The sequence below is a fragment of the Prunus dulcis genome, chromosome 4 (assembly GCF_902201215.1).
Source record: "Prunus dulcis chromosome 4, ALMONDv2, whole genome shotgun sequence".
In the NCBI taxonomy this organism is placed as follows: Eukaryota; Viridiplantae; Streptophyta; class Magnoliopsida; order Rosales; family Rosaceae; genus Prunus; species Prunus dulcis.
In genome coordinates this window covers 10,173,706-10,197,852 of record NC_047653.1, presented here as the reverse complement: position 1 = coordinate 10,197,852, position 24,147 = coordinate 10,173,706, and the positions used below count along the sequence as shown (strand labels likewise).

At 36.0% G+C, this 24,147-nt stretch overlaps 4 protein-coding genes across 4 annotated transcripts; 1 reads left to right on the top strand and 3 right to left on the bottom strand.

The window, feature by feature from the left end:
- Positions 1-424: 424 nt before the first annotated feature.
- LOC117626655 (multiple organellar RNA editing factor 8, chloroplastic/mitochondrial) lies at positions 425-3,842 on the bottom strand. The gene is made up of 4 exons (XM_034358445.1): positions 3,303-3,842; positions 2,177-2,274; positions 1,991-2,056; positions 425-1,386 (listed from the first exon to the last, which is right to left on the bottom strand). Exons 1-4 carry the CDS (start codon positions 3,701-3,703, stop codon positions 719-721), a joined length of 1,233 nt encoding a protein of 410 aa, XP_034214336.1. The 5' UTR covers positions 3,704-3,842; the 3' UTR covers positions 425-718.
- A 3,311-nt stretch (positions 3,843-7,153) lies between these two features.
- Positions 7,154-8,989, top strand: LOC117626217 (ABC transporter G family member 10). The gene has a single exon (XM_034357875.1). It carries the CDS (start codon positions 7,169-7,171, stop codon positions 8,987-8,989), a length of 1,821 nt encoding a protein of 606 aa, XP_034213766.1. The 5' UTR covers positions 7,154-7,168.
- Positions 8,990-9,687: 698 nt separating this feature from the next.
- On the bottom strand, positions 9,688-15,246 carry LOC117626503 (cold-responsive protein kinase 1-like). The gene is made up of 8 exons (XM_034358221.1): positions 14,942-15,246; positions 14,747-14,828; positions 13,683-13,805; positions 12,792-12,907; positions 12,447-12,657; positions 12,133-12,370; positions 11,532-11,682; positions 9,688-10,342 (listed from the first exon to the last, which is right to left on the bottom strand). The coding sequence occupies exons 3-8, from the start codon at positions 13,753-13,755 to the stop codon at positions 9,956-9,958; spliced, it is 1,176 nt and encodes a 391-aa protein (XP_034214112.1). The 5' UTR covers positions 13,756-13,805; positions 14,747-14,828; positions 14,942-15,246; the 3' UTR covers positions 9,688-9,955.
- A 5,994-nt stretch (positions 15,247-21,240) lies between these two features.
- Positions 21,241-23,932, bottom strand: LOC117624648 (protein DJ-1 homolog B-like). Its single transcript, XM_034356028.1, has 8 exons — positions 23,873-23,932; positions 23,579-23,776; positions 22,800-22,949; positions 22,530-22,712; positions 22,262-22,342; positions 21,864-22,064; positions 21,640-21,780; positions 21,241-21,545 (listed from the first exon to the last, which is right to left on the bottom strand). Exons 1-8 carry the CDS (start codon positions 23,897-23,899, stop codon positions 21,339-21,341), a joined length of 1,188 nt encoding a protein of 395 aa, XP_034211919.1. The 5' UTR covers positions 23,900-23,932; the 3' UTR covers positions 21,241-21,338.
- Positions 23,933-24,147: the final 215 nt, after the last annotated feature.

The window sequence follows — 24,147 nt, the reverse complement described above, 5'->3', positions numbered from 1 at the left end:
AACTGGATGTGGAACATAAGCAAGGAAACTCTGGTACTCCTGGACATTTCCGGAAACCTATTTTCGGGAGAACTTCCAGCTGTCATACCCTGGGTTAACCTAAATGGGCTCCGATCACTCGTTCCTAAGTTACTAAAGCAAGCTGCAAGCAGAAGTACGGAGACTGAGAGAGAATAATTTCTTCGTATAATTGCTTTGTAGGTTTTGTTTGTATTGTTGAATGGGATGAATGAACTAACGATGAAGTGAATTGGGTTGTATTCACCATTCTTCCTGTAAGTTACTGAGCCAAGCACAAGCTCAGGCACTGACAGAAAAAAAAATTATACATATAATTGATTTTTGGGTTTTGTTTAGATTTTTCAATTGATTAGGAGGATGACTAATCGATGAAAAATAAGAGAGCATTGCCCTATCATAGTGGTTTCATTAAAGAGTCTTCTGCTTTCTGCAAATATGTGCACTACATGACATGACATGACCTGACCTGACCAGACCAGTACCAAGTAGCAAAGCAAAGATACGATTAATACAATCAGCTTCGACCCTGAAAGTGTAATCATATTCAGATAAAAAGGCAACCAGGTTCGCACCCAGCAATAAGTCAAACAAAATATCATTCCAGACCGGTGACATAAAAAACCTACAGCCCATCTCGAGCAGCCTCCTTGCTTATCTACAGCATGCCTACAAGACTCATGGTGACATAGCCTCAAGCTCAGTAACGGTTTGTACCGGGGATGCCTCCATCGTCCCTGCCTGGTGTGTAGTTATCTTGGTATTGCCCAGGACTCCCCCATCCTGCATTAGGCGGTGGACCTCCCATGTTATTTGGTGGTGGGGGCACTCCTCCCATGTTGTTTGGTGGCATCCCTCTCATGTTGTTTGGTGGCACACCTCCCATGTTGTTTGGTGGCACACCTCCCATGTTGTTGGGGGGCATCTGATTGTAGTTAGGCGGTGGCGGCGGCATCTGATTATAATTATGAGGCATCTGATTGCTATTGTTGTTGGGCTGCCCACCACTCCAGTTGTTTGGCTGCTGCACATTACTGTAGTTTGGACCCATGTTGTTGTGGGGAGGCATTGGACCCGCGTTGGGGGGCGGGGGGCCCATATTGTTGGGAGTCCTCATGTTGTTGGCAGGTCCAGGCATGTTAGGCCCAGGATTTTGCCCAGCTTGATTAGGCATAGGAGGCTGACCCCTGTTCTGAAAATCTCGGTTCTGCATATTTTCCCTCCTCCTATCAAAGTTCCTTGATCTGTCATAATTTCGAGGCCTGTCATTGCGTCTGTTTCTCTCGTTTGCTCGGCTATTGTTTCTTATCCATTCCTCATGGTACTTGGGATCATATGGTACTGCTTCACCATTAATAAAAGGTTCGCCTGCCAAAACAAAAGAAATAACAAGAAAGCAGACAATCATGTATAAATGAATACTTTATTGCCGAAAAACTAATTCAAAACAAATGAATAAACAGGTAGACAATGTACAACAGAATGGCAGTTTAAGATTACTATAATATCAGTATTAAAAAGGCAATTACTATCATACACAGCATTCAAAAAGCAATTATGCGAACTTCCAGGGCTAACATTGACTGCCTAAGAGGAAAATTTTCATCATCGAATTCTAGAGACCAAAACTGTCTATTTTTCTTTTGTGAACTGGGGTGGGGAGGGCAATGCATCCGAGAAGCAACTACACAGAATTAGAAATAAAAACCAAACAGGCTTTAGAGACCTGACCCAACTAAAAGATCCCCAAAATAACAGAGGCCTAAGTCCATATCATAACTCCAGTTAACTAATTAGTCCCACAATATCATTTCCCAGGAAAAAAAAAAAAGAAGAAAAAGAATTAAACCATGGCAATGACTGCCCTAACAGATTAGGCAATCGTAGTTATAAGTTTATAACTTAATTAATTCAAATGCTACAAACACTTTAACTTTTTCAATGCAATTGGAAGAAATGAGAATATTCTTACCTCCATAATCTTTGTTCTTAACATCCAAGTAAGAATCAGGAAGTACCCACCGGACTTTAGGCAATTCTGGAATAATTTGGGGAAAAAAAAAGTTCAAAACAGAAATGAGAACCCGGACACACAAAAAAAAAACAAAAACAAAAACAAAAAAACAACCAAAAGCCCAAGCAATAGAAGCAGAAGTACCTTTGATTTTGTACGAAGTCTCTTCAGACACAAGTGCACCAAATGCATAATAGCACCTAGTTGAAACTGAGTAGATCTTCATCCTTGCTTCTTCCTCACTGTAGTTGAGACACAAACAAATGCATCAATCAATTAATACAAGCAATGTGAACTACATTACAGAGTGATCATATCTTTTATACCGTAGTTGGTTACGTGTGGTAGTTAGTACAAAATATAAATTTCAGGCAACATTAATAATTGATGTATATGATACCATTGCAGGTACTTGTTGAAACGTCAAAGATATCAATCTATCTAAAATGTAGTATGTAAAAGTGATCAAAACCATGCTATATACATCAGATCATTATGCCCATGATATAGAGTTATTACAGGTCCGATTTTAAAGACTAAAGGCCCCAGAAGGAGTTGGGAGTTTTTTCTTTTCTGGAGAACTACTAACCACAATGCCAATCACCAAGATTTGTAATCCCATACTACGCAGCTAATATAGACGAACAGTATAACTTTAGTGAAACATTTTTTTGAAAAGAAAGGATAATATATTGCCAAAGACAAGAAGGATACAAGAAAGAAACGTGGCTAAGAGAGCCATAGGGCCCTAGGACCAATGACAAAGAGCAATAGAAACTACCAAAAGCAAATCTATAGAAATCTGCAGAAAGCTAATCGACATAGACCTAAACTATGCCTTAGTGAAATGCTATACGAAGAAATTAAGTCAATAATACCTTTGCAAAAAAGAATGCTCTAATATAAATCAAATTTCTAGCACAACAAAGATAATTTGAGAAAACAAAATAGAATCAGATGATAGAAGGAACAGCCAAAAGTTCCACTATTCAACAGAAATCAAACTAACCCAAACATTACCCCCAATACAGAGTTAAGAAGTGATTATAAAATAAAAGCTATATTCTTTAAATTAAAAGATATTGTTTACCACAAACACAGACATACATATGTATATTATCTCCTGGTAATTTCTTAAAAAAAAAAAAATTGGCAGAAAATATATAAACTTCATTTCATTTCCGTCCCATCAATTTCTCATAATCCAAACAAACATTTAACAAATAAAAATGATCAATTAAAAAAAAAAAAATTAAACAATCGCACTTACCTTCCGACGACCGCAGCTAGGGTCTTGATGTAGCTATCGATGATCTCATCCCTGGTGATATCACCCTCAGGCGGATCCATGACGACCAGCCAGTGCTCAAAGTCACACCCATCGAGGAGGATCGTCTCCTTGGGAGGCCGGTTCGACCAGTTAGGGTTTGGATCTCTAAGCGACGACGTCGTCGAGTTGGTCGAGAAGCACCGGACGGACGCAGGAGAGAGCTTACCGGCGGAGGCGACGAATCCAGCGAGGGGACGAAGGCGGTGGAACAGAGAGAGAGAAGAGCGAGATTGGGCGGTGGATAGGAAAGCAGCGGAGGTGGCTGTGGATAGAGAGCGAGAGAGGAAGGAGCTCATGGCTAGGGTTTTGGGAAGAGAGCGAGAGAAGAAATGGGTCGCCATGGTTGATCGCGAAAAGGATTGGGGCTCTGAGATAAACCCTAGAGCGAGAGTAGGAGATAAGGGGATTAGGGTTTTTGCGGAGGTTTTATAATAGCAGTGTACTGTGGGACTGTGGTTCTTAAATACCTCTTCATTTTCAGCAGATCAGACGGCATTTGATTTTCGAAATGTCTCTTCTTATCATTTTATTTCTAATTTAATCAATTACTAATATAAAAAATATTTTATTTTGATGTAAATTGTTGTTTTTTACTGGCATATTGACTTGGCTCATTAAAATTGAGAAAGATCAAATGCAAAATATTATATTTGAATTTGATGGCTAATGTGGTAATTTCACACTTTGAAAAAAAAATTAATTCTATCCGAAATACCAAATATAATATTATTTTATTATATTTTTAAAAGCAAATGGGGCTTATAATGCATAAAGTTTTAAATGATAGTAAATAATAGTGGGGTTTATGTCTAAAAAAATATTAAAATAATATTGGACATCAAGCTTTTCTTTTTTTTCTTTTTTTTCTTTTTTTTTGTAAATACCACGAGGTGTCCCCACACCTGAAGGTGGTATTAATCCCCGCTCGAAGTTCGGCTTGCCTTTAGCCACAAAGTGCTTCCAACGGGTTTCGAACCCCTACCATTGCGGCACCAAGTAGCATTGATATGTTATTTTTGACATCTTTTACAGCGTTCAAATCCATGTAGGATTTGACTACTCGGTTGGAGCAATTTTAACCTTCAATTTTTGTCATTTTATGTCCATGTGGCAATTTAACATATCGATTGGAGATGTTCTAAGGAGCGAACTTTTTTCCTTTCTTAAATTAGTTCACTTAAGGTGTTTTTTTTTTTCATCTGTTGTGGAATCTAATGTTGCATGATGGTTGAAATTTTATTGTTTTTATTAGAAGAAAATAAAATGAATCTAAATTTACTTTCTTGATATATATATATATATATATATATATCTTTTTATTTTATTTTATTTTATTTTATTTAATTATAAGAAACATTGATGATTAGTGCTCTGCTAAGGCTTCCTGGTGGGAGAAAAGAGGCTGCACTGCATCTAAAGTGAGACAGCTGATGAAGGAGCTTTGGGCTGGAGCATGTTGCAGCTTCAAGAATTGGTTGAAAATCAAACAATGGCATTTCGGGTGGGGAAAGGTGCAGAGTTTCAATTGGAGTTGATTTAGTTCATGATCCAGCTGTGATTTTGATTGATTAACCAACTTCAGGGCTGGATTCTGCCTCAGCTTTCCATGTATCAAGGCAAGACTTGTTCTGACCATTCACCAACCTGGTTTTCGAATCCTAAATTATTCTGTTTTCCAGTGGGACAGTCATGCATAATGGATCATTGCATCTTCTCCAACAAATGCTCACTTCTGCTGGCCATTGCATTCCCAACCATGTTAATCTGCTCAAACTCGCCATTGATGTTACCGGTAGCTTGGATGGTACACAAACTTCAGAAGCCTTGAACAGCCATCCTTTCCCTTTACAAGAAAGGCTTGTATGCTCTCACAATTTGGAAGAAAAGCTTCTAATCTACCCGAATTCTCGACTTGAGGAAGTTGTTATACTAGGAAAAAGATTTTGCAGCAACATATTTAGAACCAAGCAACTGTTTGTCACAAGAGTCATACAAGCCTTGGTAGCTGGGTTGGTACTAGGTACCCTTTTGAGTGTTTTATGATAAATGAGTGTGGAGGCGTGCAGGGAAGAAGGTGCATACAGATTGACAAAGATGGATGCAATCTATTTGGGGATGGATTCTTAAGACAAGAGGGTTATAGAGTGCTTTGTTTTCTCAGTCTCTGGGGCAGATGCTGCAGAAACAGAAACTAGCTAGATAGTTCTTATACAAGGATATACAATTGTTAATGTTATTTCTCCTTTAAACTCTTTTGTATATTCTTTTTAGGATGATCAATCAAACCAGACAAAAACCAAAAAGAGATTCTGTCTGCCCTGATTGCTTCGGTCGTATATAGAATTGAAGGTCATAGCAGCAAATGAAGCAGTTATGTTTTCTGATGAAGATGATGTATTGATGAACCTCCCCGAGGCAGATACCGTGTAAGATGAAGGTCTTGCGTAGGCCTTCTCTCCATGGCCTTCTGTCTTGATCCATGAATTCAGAAAGCAGTCCTGGTTTGGATATATTCTCCTCATTCACATCTCTTTCACCTGTCAGCATCTCAACAACAGTAGACATGGATGGTCGGAGCTTGGGCATGTCATAAGTGCAGAGTAGGCCAATCTTTAGGAATCTGCAAGCCTCCTCAACGTTGAATATTCCATTCAATGCTGTGTCTACTAACTCCACCAGCTGCCCCCTCTCTTGGTGTTCCCATACCTGCAACACGAACTTTTATTTGATAAGTCTTCTCAAGATTCTAGCAGTAATTCTATCAAATTGCAAAATTATCAACCATGTCATAGCTAGTAGAGATCATTGCAAAATCATTAACCATTTCATATCAAATTACTATCTCTTGCCACGTTGCCATAGATGATTAAGAGTTTTTCTATTTAAACCGCTCACTTTTCTTTGTTCACCCCAATACTTAAATCATTAAGCTCTTAAGTTTTTGTATAAAAAGACAAAAAAGGTCATCAACTTCAGAGGTTGATGAGTTTCTTGTTTTTTTAAAAAAATTTTGTTTTATGGGTGTATATTTAGGGGTAGTTTGAGAAGATAGTGGGGTTTTCTTAGAAATTGTGAAAATTTGAATTACAAGTTGGGGTGAACAAAGAGAAGTGCAGGGTTTAAATAGAAAAACTCATAATCAATTCACTTATGTTTTATTTGTTTTAATTTAATTTTTTCAATTTTTTGTGAAATCTAATGTAACATTAGAGAGTTGAAATTTGTATAATTTTATTAGAAGAAAAAGAAAAGTTCCCTAAATTATTTTTCTTAATGGAATTTTCATTGTCTTCCAATAAGCATGAAATAGAAGTTAGCCAATAGTAGAAAGTGCACAAGCTTGATCTTCTTATGGTAGTTTGGCAAAGGCCCAGAAAACCAAAGTTGGCAACTCTATTGTTGTAATTGCCGAATTGGTCAAATTAGCAAATTTCCCACCAAACTGCCGAGCAACCAACACCAACCCTACACAGTCAATAATCAGCTCACCTGAAAAACTTCCCAAAGTAAATTATGCACTTTCTTTCTTTGGTTTTCTTGAGGCCCTCCTCCAACTCTCCAAACCCCATCAGGAGTTATGTTTGCCAACAAGAACATAGAAAAAAATAGAGCAACACCAAGTCAAATACATGTTATCTCAAACTACCTAAGCCCCCCATGCATCACAAAAATATCAAAGCTGGCTTCTTCTCTGAGCTTAACTTGTGCAGCAACACCCAATTTGGTGTGTTAGCTCATCTCTTCCATTTCCTCACACAATCCCACAAAATATCCCATTTCTCTCTCCCTTTTCACTCTTCTGCTCCATGGAATTGCCGGTGACAATGCTGGTTTCTGGTGGCCAGATAACAACACCATACAGAATTGAAACAAGAAATCTGGGCTACAAATTATGTACCCAATTTGATGAAATGAAGTTTGTGTGTTGTGCTACTTCAAGGAGGGTTCCAAGTTTCATTTTGAAGGATGTAAACTGTGAAGCAAGGCCTGTAGAGATCACTGCAATTGCTGGTCCTAGTGGGGCTGGAAAAACCACACTGCTAGAGATTCTTGCTGGGAAGATATCTCCAAAGAAAGTTTGTGGTCAAGTGCTGGTTAATGATCAGCCTATGGACACCAAAAGTTTTCGGAGAATATCGGGATATGTCACACAAGATGATGCCCTATTCCCATTACTTACAGTTGAAGAAACACTCATGTTTAGTGCTCTGCTAAGGCTTCATGGTGGGAGAAAAGAGGCTGCATATAAAGTGAGACAGCTGATGAAGGAGCTTGGGTTGGAGCATGTTGCAGCTTCAAGAATTGGTTGGGGATCCAACAATGGGATTTCAGGTGGGGAAAGGCGCAGAGTCTCAATTGGAGTTGATTTAGTTCATGATCCAGGTGTGATTTTGATTGATGAACCAACTTCAGGGCTGGATTCTGCCTCAGCTTTCCATGTAGTGTCCTTGCTCAAAACTATGGTTGTCAATCAAGGCAAGACTATTGTTCTGACCATTCACCAACCTGGTTTTCGAATCCTAGAGATATTCGACCGCATTATTCTGCTTTCCAATGGCACGGTCATGCATAATGGATCATTGCATCTTCTCCAACAAAGACTCAATTCTGCTGGCCATTGCATCCCCAACCATGTTAATCTGCTCGAATTCGCCATTGATGTTATCGGCAGCTTGGATGGTACACCAACTTCAGAAGCCTTGAACATCCATCCTTTCCCTTTGCAAGAAAGGCATGTATGCTCTCACAATTTGGAAGGAAAGCTTCTAATCTACCCAAATTCTCGACTCGAGGAAGTTGTTATACTAGGACAAAGATTTTGCAGCAACATATTTAGAACCAAGCAACTGTTTGTCACACGAGTCATACAAGCCTTGGTAGCTGGGTTGGTACTTGGGACCATTTTCTTAAATGTTGGCAGGGAAAAAGGGAGCATTGCCTTACAAACCCAAACTGGATTTTTTGCCTTCAGCCTCACTTTCTTGCTATCTTCCACAACAGAAGGCTTACCAATTTTCTTACAAGAGAGAAGAATTCTAATGAGTGAGACTTCCAAAGGAGCTTATAGAGTTTCCTCCTATGTTATAGCAAACACCCTCATATTTCTTCCTTTTCTTTTCATGGTTGGTCTTCTATATTCCACTCCAGTGTACTGGTTGGTTGGATTAAGGAGGAACATTGATGGATTTCTCTACTTCTCTCTGGTGGTCTGGATGGTTCTTCTGATGTCCAATTCTGTTGTGGCTTGTTTCAGTGCTCTCGTGCCAAACTTCATCATGGGAACTTCATTGATTTCAGGGCTCATGGGATCTTTTTTTCTCTTTTCTGGGTACTTCATATCGAAGGATAGCATACCAAGTTACTGGATTTTCATGCACTACTCAAGTCTTTTCAAGTACCCTTTTGAGTGTTTTATAATAAATGAGTATGGAGGCGAGCAGGGAAGAAGGTGCATACAAATTGACAAAGATGGATGCAATCTATTTGGGGATGGATTCTTAAGACAACAGGGTTTAAGGGAGACACAAAAGTGGAGCAATTTAGCTGTGATGTTTGGTTTCATAATTGGTTATAGAGTGCTTTGTCTTCTCATTCTGTGGTACAGATGCTGCAGAAACAGAAACTAGCTAGATAGTTCTTATACAAGGATATACAATCGTTAATGTTATTTCTCCTTTTAATTCTTTTGTATATTCTTTTTAGGATGATCAAACTATTGTATCATGTACTGCTTACTCTCTTCCAAAACTGGGTTTGGTGCCTCAAATCCAAAACATCCTGATTCATAGAACGTTATTGGTGCCAGTTTGGATCGATTTTAAAATTTTGATTTTTGCATGCCTTCAAAATATCCTGATTCCTCATAATTTCGTACCATGCATCCGAATTCAAGCGGAATCAGATTAGACAGAATTCATCAAAGTTGTATGATCTTGATTCCATTTCAATGTTCATCAACAGTTCTATTATCCAGTGAAGAGAATAACCATTTCTGAAGACGTGTGCACCATAAATCAAGAAACTTAGCTGAAGTAGGCATGCCACCTTACCCAAAAAATTACTTCATCATCATATATAATTAAATAATTTAACTTAGCTGAGAAATGATTCTGTCACAAATAGATGCTGCCATGAGAAGGCTCCAATGCCCCTTTGCTGGTCAACCATGACCTGATTTCCATTTGTAGCTAGAACAAATTCCAATTTGAGTAAGCCTCATGCACTCCTCGTGCCTGAGTTTACAAAGAGTGTAGGAAGCTTATTTCGGAGTGCAGTTCCAGTTGGGTAAAACTTGGAAAGAAACCCTGTCTACACACAATGCCTGGAACTGAAGAAAGGGGTGGAAGTATTGTTCATATAGTCAAACTTTCTCTACAAAGCAAGAAAAGATAAAGTTAATTGATTATAAACATTTACACCAACTGTAGCCCTACAAAAGTATTCTTTCATAGCATATTACTACTTGTTCCCCTAACAGGGTGTGCCAATGCACTCAAGACATACCCAAGCAAAAAATGATATTAACCTAGAAGAATTCATATGCTGACTGCCTGGCCAAACCAGACAATAACCAAAAACAGATTCTGCCTGCCCTAATTGCTTCGGTCATATATAGAATTGAAGGTCATAGTGGCAAATGAAGTAGTTATGTTTTCTGATGAAGATGATGTATTGATAAACCTCCCTGAGGCAGATACTGTGTCAGATGAAGGTCTTGCAGTGGCCTTATCTCTGTGGCCTTCTGTCTGATCCATGAATTCAGAAAGCAGTCCTGGTTTGGATATCTTCTCCTCATTCACATCTCTTTCACCTGTCAGCATCTCAACAACAGTAGACATGGATGGTCGGAGCTTGGGCATGTCTTGAGTGCAGAGAAGGCCAATCTTTAGGAATCTGCAAGCCTCCTCAACATTGAATATTCCATTCAATGCTGTGTCTACTAACTCCACCAGCTGCTCCCTCTCATGGTGTTCCCATACCTGCAACATGAACGTTTATTTGATAAGTCTTCTCAAGATTCTAGTAGTAATTCTATCAAATTGAAAAATTATCAACCATTTCATAGCTAATAGAGATCATTAACCTTTTAAAAAAAAAGTAAAGGGTTTTCACTAAAAATAAGCACCTAAAGAAGCTTGATGGATTCATCAAGAGGCTCTGGTGCAGTCATGAACAAACAGGTCACATAGTCTCAGAACTGTGTTCTAGTATTAATATTGATACCCAACAAATTGAAGGAAAGTAATTAGCTATCAAGTCAATCTATGATGTTTTGAGTCAATTAACAATTTTATATAAAAAATGGTTCTGATGAACTAAAATAATTATAAGGAAGAATGCTAGAATATCCAGGTTATATAACTATTCAGAATTTGGTGGGGAAAAAGAGATCCATCAAAAGAATTTTGAAAGTTATAAGGTTGTGATCATGACAATTCTTTTACATGTGCTGTAGTGCCATTAATCAGCAAAAGAATTGCCATAAAGTTGTTAACATCGGTTTTATCATTGCTGCTGGCCAAGAAATTGGCAAGCTTTCTTTCAAGGCTAGTGCACCTTAACTACAGAGTAAATACCTAGTCTTTCTTACACTGTTTTCTTTTGAGGATTCTAACACTATGAAAGGAAATACATCTTCCATAGAAAATCAGAAATTTAATTTTTGCTCCCTCCTACAACTGTAAGAGCAATCTTAAGATAATACATGATACAGTCACAAAGAGGCAACTGTTTCAGTGAGGGGGAGCTGGGGCACAAAGCTATCTAAAATAAGATATGCAGAAGTTTACAGGGTAAAATATAAGCCCTGTTTGTAGATGAATGTGATGTTGCACATCTAGAATAAGAAGTGCAGAAGTTTATAGGGTAAAATACAATCCCTGTTTGTAGATGAATGTACATCTAAAGAAATGCAGAAGTTTACAGGGTAAAATATACCCTGTTTGTAGATGAATGTGAAGTTGAACTGAATATTCATGCTTAGTAGCACTTCAATTATTCGGTCAAAAAGTTCACACACTAGGTTCATCAAGGATCATCACTCCCGCACATGTTAATGTAATAAATCTTATATAAGTAAAATCTATAAGCCAGTCGAAAGGGTTCAATTTAGTCATGAAAGCAAATACTAATTCATAGAATTATACGATATTTCAGAAAGGTTCATACCACTGGAAGAAGATATTGTTCTTTTAATGGTAATCGTCTGTTTGTGTTGCACCTCCCGCAAATAATTTCCAAGATCAGAACACCAAAACTGTAGACGTCTGCTTTCCTTGTCACTTGACCTCGTATGGCATACTCAGGTGCCAAGTAACCTCTGCAAAAATCAAACAGGGAACCAACTATGTCAACATAATCACAAGTAATCTGGTAATAGTGAAAAGAAAAAGAGATAAAAAGTTTAGTGAAAATTTATGGGCAAGACTTCAAAGGTCAATTTGTATAATTATCTGATCATGGTCACATATTTGAAGACATCTATGATAATGTTTAAACCAGAATTTAGGGCTGCATTCACGTTCCGACAACCTTCAACATGAACAAATCGCTGTTGACTGCCTGCCTGACACATAGAACACCATGCAGCCCATACCAAACATTTCACTAGCACAATAGATTTTGTTTTTGGTCGTTACATTTCAAACTATAATTTTTACATTATATCTTTACAATCGACTGAGGCCCACAATCATCCATTCCCTTGCTGAATGTCCACTGTAAATTTAAACACATTGAAAAAGAGTAGAACTGGAACTGGAAAACTTACGCTGTTCCAGCAACACGAGTGCTAACATGAGTTAAGTTGGGTGCAATAAACTTTGCCAGACCGAAATCTGAAATTTTTGGTGAGAGGTCTTTATCAAGGAGAATATTGCTAGCTTTAATGTCTCTGTGAATAATATGGGGCTGAACTTCCTCATGGAGAAAAGCAAGCCCCCTTGCAACACCAATGCATATTTTACACCTTGCAGACCAACTAAACTGGATACTACTGTGGCCTCCACCTATAAAGTACAGAGAGAGTAAGTCATTACTCACACAATTAATTTATTCAAATAAGAACCAAGTAATATTACTTGCCAAGAAGTGTTTGTGCAAGACTATTATTCTCGAGATAGCCGTAAACCAGTATCCTATGATTGCCTTCTGCACAGCAACCATATAGCTTAACCAGGTTATCATGCTCAATGTTTGCAATCACCTCGATTTCTGTCAAAAATTCCCTTGACCCTTGCCTAGACTCTGCTGACAATACCTTTATAGCTGCCAAAGTGCCATTCTTAAGTGTTCCCTGATCAAACACATTTTACAATTATCTGTCAGCCTGTAGAGGTAAATGTCAGCAAAAAGTCTTTAGCACAATCAAGTGCTCATGACCAAGTATTCCACAAAAGTCATCAGCAATATCTTTCTAAAGGCAGTTACCTTGTACACGGAGCCAAAGCCTCCCTGACCAATTTTATTTTCTTCACGAAAGTTCTCAGTGGCAATTCGCAGTTCCTTGTAAGTGTACACAGTAACATTTAAAATGCCTGAAACCACTGTACCCATAGGACCCTGTTAGAAGCTTTTAGGTAGGATAAAGATACAATGCTAAACCTCTGAAAGAAGCTAGGTTCCTTTTTGTTGAAAATGCTGACATCCAAATTTAAGTTAAACGCAAAGGACTTATTAACAAAGTTTTGCGCAATAGAATCAAAGTGAACAAAACGAGATTGCATCAAAAATCTTGAGTGCATACATTGTGAAGAAAGTAAGCAAAACTAATCATTTGTGCCGTTGTACTAAAGTTATTCAAGAGAACGGCCAAAACGGGCACACCTAAACCCAAGATCAAGCAAAATCTAGTAAAATAGAAAGCAATCTGCAGACTCAAAATTAAGGATCACAGTCCATTTAGCATGACCATGTGGCCAGCTGAGAAGGCCAGGGTTCTCAAGATTCTGAAAAGAGGCCCGGTCATCAATAAAAAGAATTGAAAGAGAACAATTTATCTGGATGGAAGCAAATTGATAAAATAGGCTTCGAATAGCAGCAAACTTAGAACTCTTCGGAATAAAGGTGATTCCATTCATGCTTCAGATTATCGGTTTATAAAAAACAGTAACTAACATTAATATAATGAAATCACTTAGCACAGAAAAAAGCTCCACCTGACTTGGTAGATCTATGTATGACTTCGAAAAGTCATCCATTTCACAATTGCTGTGAGCAGCTAATTTGACAGCTGGCATTGTGCCAAAGCAACTAACATTGACACAGAAAGTATGTTCACAATTGAATAAAGGAACAGCAGAACAAAGACATCCACAGTACCTTCATCAAGTTCAACAGTTCTTGTAACTGAGGATGCTGCCTTCTTCCTAAAAAAGAAAGAGAAACAAGTCATCACCAGCTTTTTATGTTGACCAGTATCACCAACCAATCAAAATCCTTGCCCTGTCAAAGCACACAAGTAAACATAACCTTCTCAGCATGTAACTACAACTGTCTGATGAGAAATGCATTAGTCATTGATTTCAACAAGAAGACACCCTAACAAAAATCAAAGCTTAGAAATCTGAACTGCACATTTACGTGGCCTCTTTAATCAACATGTACTACCTAGAAACTCGAATAGAAAGATGACAGCCCGCAGAATCTCATCCTCAATAATAATTGAAGATGTTTGCATATGCAATAGCCGCATATTTGCCTGAAATCATTCTCCTCAAACACACTGTAGTTTCCGTATACAAGTCTTGACTTAATTTTTTAGTAGTCAGCTTATAGTCCGTAGCATATGTACATAAGAGATAAAAATGTTCAAAAAGGAACTTTTTCCAATAGGAAACAACCTCGATAAATAATCATAAAAGATAAAGAATAGTTTGTGCATCTATCCATAGCATATTTTAAGTTTTGACTATAGCCTATGCCTGTCTTTTGAAAATTTAGCGTTCCATACTTGAGGCACAAAAAGAAAAATTAAAATTAAAATCTAGATGCCATAATCTACAAGTTAATGGGAAACATTACAAGGACAACCAGTAACAGTAAGGTCTGGAAATGCAACCTAGTAACAGCATAGAATCTAATGTCCTTTAAGATCTATCAAGTTCAGTTCTGTAATACATCAGGTCAATCTACTATCAATACTTAGACCTTTAAGCTCATGAAATTTGATTTTTGTAATAGAACTATCACTCTAATTCTCATTGAACTCAATTAAAAGACAAAAATAATTCTGGAGCAATGTAAAAGAGAAATTATTGAAAAAATGGAAGAGATTTATGGGTTTGAGCAACTGTAAATCTTATAAATCAATCTAGAAGGCACCAAAATTGAAAATGAAGATGAAGATGATGATGATGGTTATGAATAAGTTTCTTGAAGATTACCTTTATAACTTTCCAATGGAATTGAACCTGGGTTTTGCTATATTTCCACCTTGAAGTGTCCTTTTGAACGCAGAAGCCAATGCTAACATAATTCAAGTACTTGGATTAGTCAAACTATGAGCTTTTCATTGATTGAATCAAAATAACTAAAACTCATTTACTCAGAAGTATAACAACTATATAAGAAAAACTCACCATTCTTTTGGTCTTAAGCACCCAGAGGCCAGAAACAGATCCAAAGTCTTTTTCTTCTTTTTATTTCCAATGGGTAGATCAAAGGTAAGCTTTTCTTACATTCTCTCAGCTACCAGACATAAAAGGTATAGGTAAAACCCAGATAGAATACAAGATAATTCAAAATGAAGAACGTCACTTGTGGTGATTGCAGCACAAATGAAGGGAGAGAGAGAAGAGAGGAGGAAGACGAAAATATTATGGCTTTCCGTTCCTCCAGTTTCAGAGCTGCAGTTAATAGTCGTCTCGTACTGCTGTGTTTCGCTTTCTGCTTTTTTTTTTATTCTTTTTTTTTTTTTACTACTCTGTCTAAATCAAAATAATTCGGATAATTAGAAAATGAAAACAGCTTTCTGGGATTTGGAATTGACTTTTCTCCTTTGTCATGCCGTGCAAGGTATGGAATAGGACTACTATGGATTTTGGAATTTCCTTTTTTTTCTTTTTTTTTTCTTTTTTGCTTTAAAGGAAACTTCCAATTACACAACTCATAACTCACAAGTCAATATGCTTAAAACCTTGAACAAGTTTTTAAATTTTTTTTTTTTTTTATAAAATAAGAAACAGGGCTAATGCCTAATAGAGAAATTAAACAATGCCATGAGGTCTGCAGATTGCAAATTTTTATTTCTTAATTATAATAGAAAATACAAAAATTGCTCAATCCTTCAAGGTTTTTTTATTGAACATGTCTCTTTCATTTATAAAAGTAATATCGAGACGAGGGAATACAGAACATGAGTGATTGCTCTTAACAACTTAAAATATAATTATCTTACTTTTTCTTTATTGAAATTAATACATCGTATTTTGAAAGTTAATCTTATTTGAATTCAATTAAAGTATGACATATATATAGGAGTAAGATCACTTGATAGATGAAATAGTTAGAGATTTTAGATTGGTTAGAAATTTAACATTCATATTCTCCATGCATACAGTATTATATCTTAACAACTGGATCTAGAATGCAATTATATATATATAAACGGTAAAGATTTGGAAAGCTGATTAGTTTATGCTCTGTAAATATAATCAATCATGTCTTAGACATGGTCCCAACATACCATTAACTATTCAACAAGAAAGGTCAAGATTTCCAACACAGAAAAAGAAAAAAAAAAAAAAAAAAAAAAAGAAAAAAAAAAAAAAAAAAAAAAAAAAAAAAAAAAAAAAAAAAAAAAAAAGGGTCCAGAAAATATGTACGTGTGTGTAAGGTTCGTATATTTCCTTTGAAGAATCAACAAACTCAGGACTCGTATATGGAAAATTAATTTACGTTACGAGGTAGACTGAGGACCTAGATACAAATGCACTAGAAATACAAAAGTATAGGGTTGACTGTATAATATTATTTTGTTTGGTAAGGTTTGTGTTTTAGTTTCATTAAAGAATTTAAGGAAAAATACATGAGAAACGGAGGAGGAGGATGTAGAAATGAGACTAGAAAATGAGAGATGAAGATAGGTGAGAAGAAATGAAAGAGATATTGTATGATTAATCATGTCTTTGTTCAGTTTCTTTGTTATGAACTTAAAATTACAAAAAATTTATCTACAAGATTAGAATAAAATTGGAAAACCAAATACAAAAAATTATTAATTTTTTTTAAATATTAATAAGTCTAGTAGCCCAAAATAACCTACTGGAATCTCAGTTTGCAGAACAGACGGAAAACAAACAGTTTGAATATGTCTTTGTTCACCATCCATCCTCTTGGTTTTTCCTTGGTATTGCCGTACTCTAAAAATAATCGTTGTCAGATTTGCTATAAGAGAAATCAGCTGTGAAAGAAAGTAGTTTGGCGTTTAGTAAACTTTTTGTTAATAGTGTTGTTAGTATTGATTCTCCCATAATCAGAAAATGATTCCCGCATAATTATTAAACCCAGCTCCTCTTCGAAACAAATTCCTTCATAATCAGAAAATGAAAGCAAATAATTAGCTGCTTTCCCTTGTAGCTTTTTCTCACAACAATTTTTAACAATAAGTGATTTTCTCATAGTTTACCAAATGGACTGGGCTTCCCAAAAATTTTTAAAAATAACTTATCACCCCAAATAAGTAATGTCAAACTGGCCCTTAGAAACAGTCTTTAAATTAACATTCAGATAAATAAAAAGTTAAAAATAGAAAGTTAAAAAGTCAATTTATTTGAAGGAGGAAAATAAAAAAGAAAATAAATGTGGCCTGTGCACTAAAGTCATCAGACCCACCAGTCACGACTCACGATCTCCTCAGTCATGATCGTCTTTAGAAATGCATAAAAGCATCCAAGCTCTAACTGAAGATATTAATTTGTGCATAGAGTTGGTATTTGCCGACATAGTACTGATTTAATTTAACTACACGAATTAAAGTTACAATAACTGCGGCTTCCATTTTTCAATTCTTACACCTTACAAGAGTCCGACACAAATTTTATTTTAACAATCTGAAGAATCTCTTTTTAGGTTTCATTCAAAGTTCATCCTTATTAAAAATTAACAAAATTGGAGACTTTTAAGACATCTAATTGTGATTAACAAAATCGATGATCCTAATGGTTAAAAAAATACTCAAACTACAACCATCGATTAAGTGATCAAATGATTTCATATTAAAGTATTTTTTACAGGGATGACCTTTGCATAAATACCTAAAAAATAGACTATTCAGATTTAAAAAAATACAATATGCCCGGCCCCACAATAGTGTCCCTCAAATAAGATTCCTCAACTGACGTTTATTCTATATTATATATACAGTCCGGATCTCTTGGACTACATGGGTCCAAGAGATTTGTGGTCACTCATTGTTTGATGTAAATTCAACGGTTCACTCACTCTTGCACTCCTTTTAAGAAACTTTTTTCAACTATTGGATTAATATCCAATGGTGGGTGACCACAATCTCTTGGACTCATGTGGTCCAAGAGATCGGGACTGATTATATATATAACTTTATTTAGGATCCCTCAAATAATTAGTTAAGGGTCCATTACAATTTTTTTAACAATCCAAGTCGTCTATTTTTCAAGTATTTATCCATAAACTATTCTTGAAAAAAATTTAAAAAATTTAAAAATAGTTTGACATCTAATTATGACCAATAATATATATATATATATATATCCAACGATGAGTGAACCGTGAATTTATATCCAACGGTGGATGATCACAAATCTCTTGGACTCATGTTGTCCAAGAGATCGGGACGGTTAAGTACTTATGGAAAAATTATTAAACTAAATACAAGTATTTGATGAGGAACGTCTTTTACTTTTTTTTTTTTTATAACTTGAGTAACAAGTTATGCGAACCGATCTACATACACGTAAGGGTTTGATCGAACTAACCAAAAATTCAGGAATTTCCATTCTCAAAAGTTTTGGGAAGGTTCCAACTTTCCAAGCTTCGCCCTTTTTTTCTTTTGGGTAATTGTCAAAAGAAGCGAATGATTACTCCAAGAAATAATTTGGTCAAATGTGAAGGTCAGCATCTAATCATTTCTTCATTTTTAATTAAAAATCCTTGGTTTAGATTAGTCGTCGGCGCCATAAACAATCGAGGACAAAAGTGGTTTGAAATTTTGATTGTGAGGGATAAAGAAAGAGGTGAGCAATGGGGATAACAGCGCCTCTCTCCTCTAATGTTCTCCACAGAGGTGAGCATATATATATATATAGTCCTTTTTTATTGAGGAATTTTTTTAATAATTTTATTTGAGAAACGTTATTTAAGAAATTCTACAATTTTTTTCTCAATAATCCAAAACATTTATTTTTTAGGTCTTCATTCATAGATCATTTTTACAAAAAATTAGACAAATCGAAAATCCAATTGTGTCTTACAAAATCAATGAACACGGTGCTTCAAGAAAATACTAAATTTTAAATAACTCAATTGAGTGGTCAAATGATATCCGATTCAAGTGATTTTTTGTAGAGATGATATTTGAATGAGTATCTACAAAATAGACCATTTGGATTAGTGAAATACAATCCAGAGTGGGGCCTACAAGGGATAACCCTCAACTAAGCTTATTTGAGGGATCCATCAATGGAAGCTCTCTGTACGTACATATATATATATATATATATATAGTGTTGATATATATTATTTGTGTTTTATATTTCATCCCTCCATTTCTTTTGTTGGAAAAATGAAACTTCTAGCTCCACATGAATAAGAGGGAAATTTTTGTAAATAGTGTTAATTTTACAAAAGATTTTGTGAAGGCAAAAGTGTAAGAGAGTGCAAAAAAATTTCTGATTGTTGATGAAATGCGAGTCATGCATGCATTAATGATCAATATATTAATTTTAAAAATCCTCCACGCGTGCTTAACTTTATACATTAAAAAGTCTTTATCTATTTGTCAAAAGTTATTTCAACAAATGCCTATTTTTTTTCGCCAAAGTTAGAAAGGGGAGGGCGAAACTCAAGTAAAGAAGTACCATGGAGGTTTTTACGAACCACTTGAGAGCACACCAAATACCTGAATCAATCCAACTAACATCCCATTGATTCCAACAAATATCCTTTGCTTAGCTAAAATTTTAAAGGAAAATAGAATTATTAAACGAGGGTACAATGGTAGACTAAACTAAAATTAGAATAACAACAAAAAATTTACATTTTCCCAACCATAGAGTTCTAAAAAGTTGTTACTCCTAAAAAGAAAAACAAAATTTAAAACAACAAATATAAAAAATTGTAACAATAAAATATTAGTATAATAATTTTAAAAAGTGCATTGATGCCCACGTGAGCCAAAAGGCTAGAATTAATAATAAATATTGCATACACCCGGAAAAAAAGATATGCTAATGAAAATATCTTTTCGTGAAATATTTTTGCCCATTACTTTAATTAAATGTGTATCATTATTATTTTTCTTAATATTTGACGTATGTCCATGATTTTATAAATACAAAGCAAATAGTTAACTATAGTTATGCCCATTGATATGATATGTGTCAAATGTTGAGAATGATAACGATGATACACCTTAAGTTAAAGTGGTGAGTAAAAATATTCCCCATATTGCAAAGATCGTTATTTGTTTGATAATGAAATGTTCATTTCCTTTGAAAAAAAAAAAAGTTATGGACATATATAGAAATGAATTTTATGTACTAAACACGTGTACATACAATTAATCAATTTTATCAATTTAGGCCCAAAAAAGTTCTGGTCTTTGTTTTTTGTTGTTTGGTCAAAAATGGGTTGCGTACGCTAAAGACTTTTAAACAACTCACAACTAGGTAGCTATCATCTAGGGATACTTTTGTTATTTCAAAACACCATGACATCTTCTTTACATTATTAAAATTATTTTTGCAACATTCCGTGACTAGATAGTTTAACATGTTTTATTGTTAAACTGTTAATTAATTTTATGCTTAATAGTAAAGAATTCACTAGTGTAGTAGTTTGGAGCAATTATTCCTCTAAAAAATGTCCTGAATTCGAATCCGCGTCTTATAAATGGATATTTTTTTTAACTTGTCTCGCACTTAGCAGCCACTTTCTTTGTATTATACATCAAGGTCTTGAATTTTTAATTTGTGTTTTTGACGAGATTGGCAATTAGCAGACACTTTCTTTGTAATTCTAATGCCAATTAGTTCAAGTAAATATTAGAAAGAAAAGAAGGAAAAAAAAAAAAACATAATCCTACTGCTATAGACATTGCTCTACTGCCTTAGGCCCAAAAACACCATCAACGTCTGGGCTGTATGCTAATATAGACATTTCCTTTTTCCTTATACAGAACAGAAGTGCTGTTTGGCAAAGGTTAGCTGTACTTTTTGTTCAAAAAGAAACAAAAATTAATATGAAAAGTAAGCGTTTGGTATCCTATTTAAATAGGGAATTCAAAAATTTTTATTTTTCTTAAAAACAAGGAGTTCTTAAATCTATTTTTAAGTTTCAAAAACTTATTTGGTATGCAACTTGAAAATTGTTTTCAAATTTAAAAATTTGAGAACTTGTGAGCTGTTAAAAAAAAACTGAAAAAACAGATAATTTTTGTTTTTAATAATTGGGGTGTTTTTTTGTTGTTCTTGAGTTTGAGTTTTTAAAAATAGGGCTACCAAACAGATTTTCTTTGTTTTGGACTCAAATTCTGTTTTTGAGTTTAAAAAATTGGATTCAAGTTGAATACCAAACATGCCCGAACTCTTTTAATAGACACTGAAATTATAGATACTAACCATAGCATTATCATAATTCAGTCGTTTACACATTTATTTATATACAAAATCTTGCACATAACCTCACAAAGGATTCATACTCAGAGATGAATCCAGCATTCCGTTTTGGCTAGTAGTGTCCCGAAAGTAGGGACGTACACATTATACGCGAATATAAACTCTAAGGATGAACGAAAACCATTATCTTCGCACTCTCTATTGCTTCCTTGCGCCCGAAAAACTTCTCAACAATTCCTAGAGCAAACTCCATGGAAGTTCCTGCTCCTTTGCTGGTGATGAGGTTGCCATCAATCACTACCCTTTTCTCGATTTCACTGGTATCCGACAGCTTGTCGGACACTGGGGGGAACGCTGTGGCCTTTTTACCCTGGATTGAAAGGAAAATAAAATAAGTTCCTGTGATGAGTTTGTACAATGCAAGAAGCATATGGTTAGTTCTCAAAACATTTTATAGGGGATACCTTGAGTAAGCCATGGGGTTCCAAAACTAGAGCTGGGGAGGCGCATATGGCTCCATAAGGTCTCTGTGAATCCCTCTGCTTTTTTAACATATTCACGAGCTTTTCTGATTTTGCAAATGTTGGGGCACTACCAAGTCCACCCTGAAGGAGAAAAAAAGAAAGAATAGGGTTAGGCTGATCAATTTGTAAATAGTAAACAGCAGCGAGCTGGAAACCCTACTTACAGGCAAAACAATTAGGTCATATGAAAGATTGGCAGCTTCGTCAAGGAGCACATCTGCCTCCAGTTTAACTTTGCAAGAAGCAACAATTTCTAGTTGATCCTCTACAGAGGCCACCACAACATTTGCTTTGGCTCGTCGTAGAATATCAATGATCATAACAGCTTCCATTTCCTCTGTGCCGTTTGCAATAGGTACAAGAATCTAAAGGATAACACACACGAAAGAGTTTATACACTACATTAAATAGCACCTTAAGTCAAGTCAATAATTCTTACTGTCATGTCACAAATTATCGTTGCTCATTTGCGAAATTTTTACTACCACTCTCAATTCATAGGTAACATGTGGAAACCTGAAATAATCTGAGGCAAATTTGCATGTGTAAATCAAATGTTCACCTTTGGGGAATCATTGGGAGTCCACTCAACTGGGTTTAGCTCAGTTATGATGTATTCATCCCCGTGGTTGGAACGCATGACCTGAGTAAAAAAAATACAGTTACACACGCATCACAAGCCCAAAGGTAACAGGTGAAAGCGAGATCATAGCAGATCATATTTATTTTCCATTTCCCAGACAACGAATGGCTTTGAAATCAATTGACAAGAAATCCACCAGTAGAATATGACAACCAGCCAAAAAGAAGGATATTGAGAAAGTATATACCAGGAAATCAGATACTTCATCAGCTTTTTCTTTCCCATACAATTGCTCAACCAGCGCAACAGCAAACTCCATGGCAGTACCCGGTCCACGACTAGTCACAGCTTTGCCATCCACCTGCACTCTTGATTCAACAGCGATTGCGCTAGATGCTAATTGCTCCATAAATAATGGATGGCCAGTTGCCTGTCAAAAACCAATGCAATTTATAATTTTAATATGCATACATAACAAATAATGAAATATTGGCAGGTGCGTGCTAAGAGATCTTACTTTCAGTCCTTTCAACACACCCCATGTTCCAAATGCCATTGCAGGTGAAGCACAGATCGCCGCATAGAGCTTCCCATCTGCGGCTTGCTTCTTCACCAAGCTTTCCAGATCCTCATTATTCTTAAGATTGGCAGCACCTAGAACACCTCCCTGTAGCTCCAAAAAAAATAGATAAATTCAAATTCAGTTGGAGCTAAACTAAAGAGGAGTCAGCACATTGCAATAAGCAAGCAATAAAGCACAATAAGAGAAGCTGGAGAGAGGGAATAATACAAGCAAACGAAGATAATAAGAGTTCCTCCAACCCTGATATGTTATGGATGACATCGAAGTTACACGAAAACATCCCTTTAATTGGCAGCTTGGGTGCACTGGGACATTGCTTGGAAAATAAAATAGTGCCATTAAGCAACACATGTAATCTTATGCATATATATCTATGGTCATTGGGCATGAGCAACCAAAAGCCTACACTCAACAAAACTAAATACAAGTTAGAGAACTACGAACTCACTTTTATCTGCTCTCAATCGCGAACTACAAACTAAAAAAATCCCAAGTTTGTTCCACAATATTCTTGTGTTTCTTGTTTTGTGGATAAGTAATAAGTAATGTTAGCAAAAAATTTCATTTTCATGTCTACTTTTGTCAGCAACCAAACAAGCTGCAAAATTCAAAGTTCTAATACAAACACAATGATATATATATATATATATAGAGAGAGAGAGAGAGAGAGAGAGAGAGAGAGAGAGAGAGAGAGAGAGAGAGAGAGTATGTACGGGTAGAGCGATGAGATCGAAGACACTTTTGCTACAATCGGAAATCAAAACATCAGAGATTATCACGCCATTGCACGCTTCAACGCGAAGCTGCTTCTCCACAGAAGCCACAGTAACATCTGCTCCAGCTCTACGCAGAACGTCGATGATGGTCACCGCCTCAATCCGCTCCGTGGCATTCGCAATCGGAACCAAAACCTGCTTCCACTTTCACACTCAATCTCACTCTTACAAACACACACACACACAAAATAGTCGAAATCAAAAAAAGAGCTGAACAGTGGTGGTCGTTACCTTCTTAGCAGGAGAAGCAGAAGCCATTGCTGTTGAGATGGAGAAGGAGAAGAAGAGCTTCTTGAGAGAAGGGATTGTGGGTTTGAGTTTGGATATATAGTACGAAGCGGATGAGCCCCAGAAAAATGAGCGTGGAGGTCAAGTGCAAGAATTCTATAGTGAGGGCCCCGCGACTAAAGACTTTGCATGCCGAAGGAAGATTTATTGAACTATACCATTGTAAGTAAAATTGTAATTCAATTCAATAGATGCAAAAATAGTTATATTTATTGAAC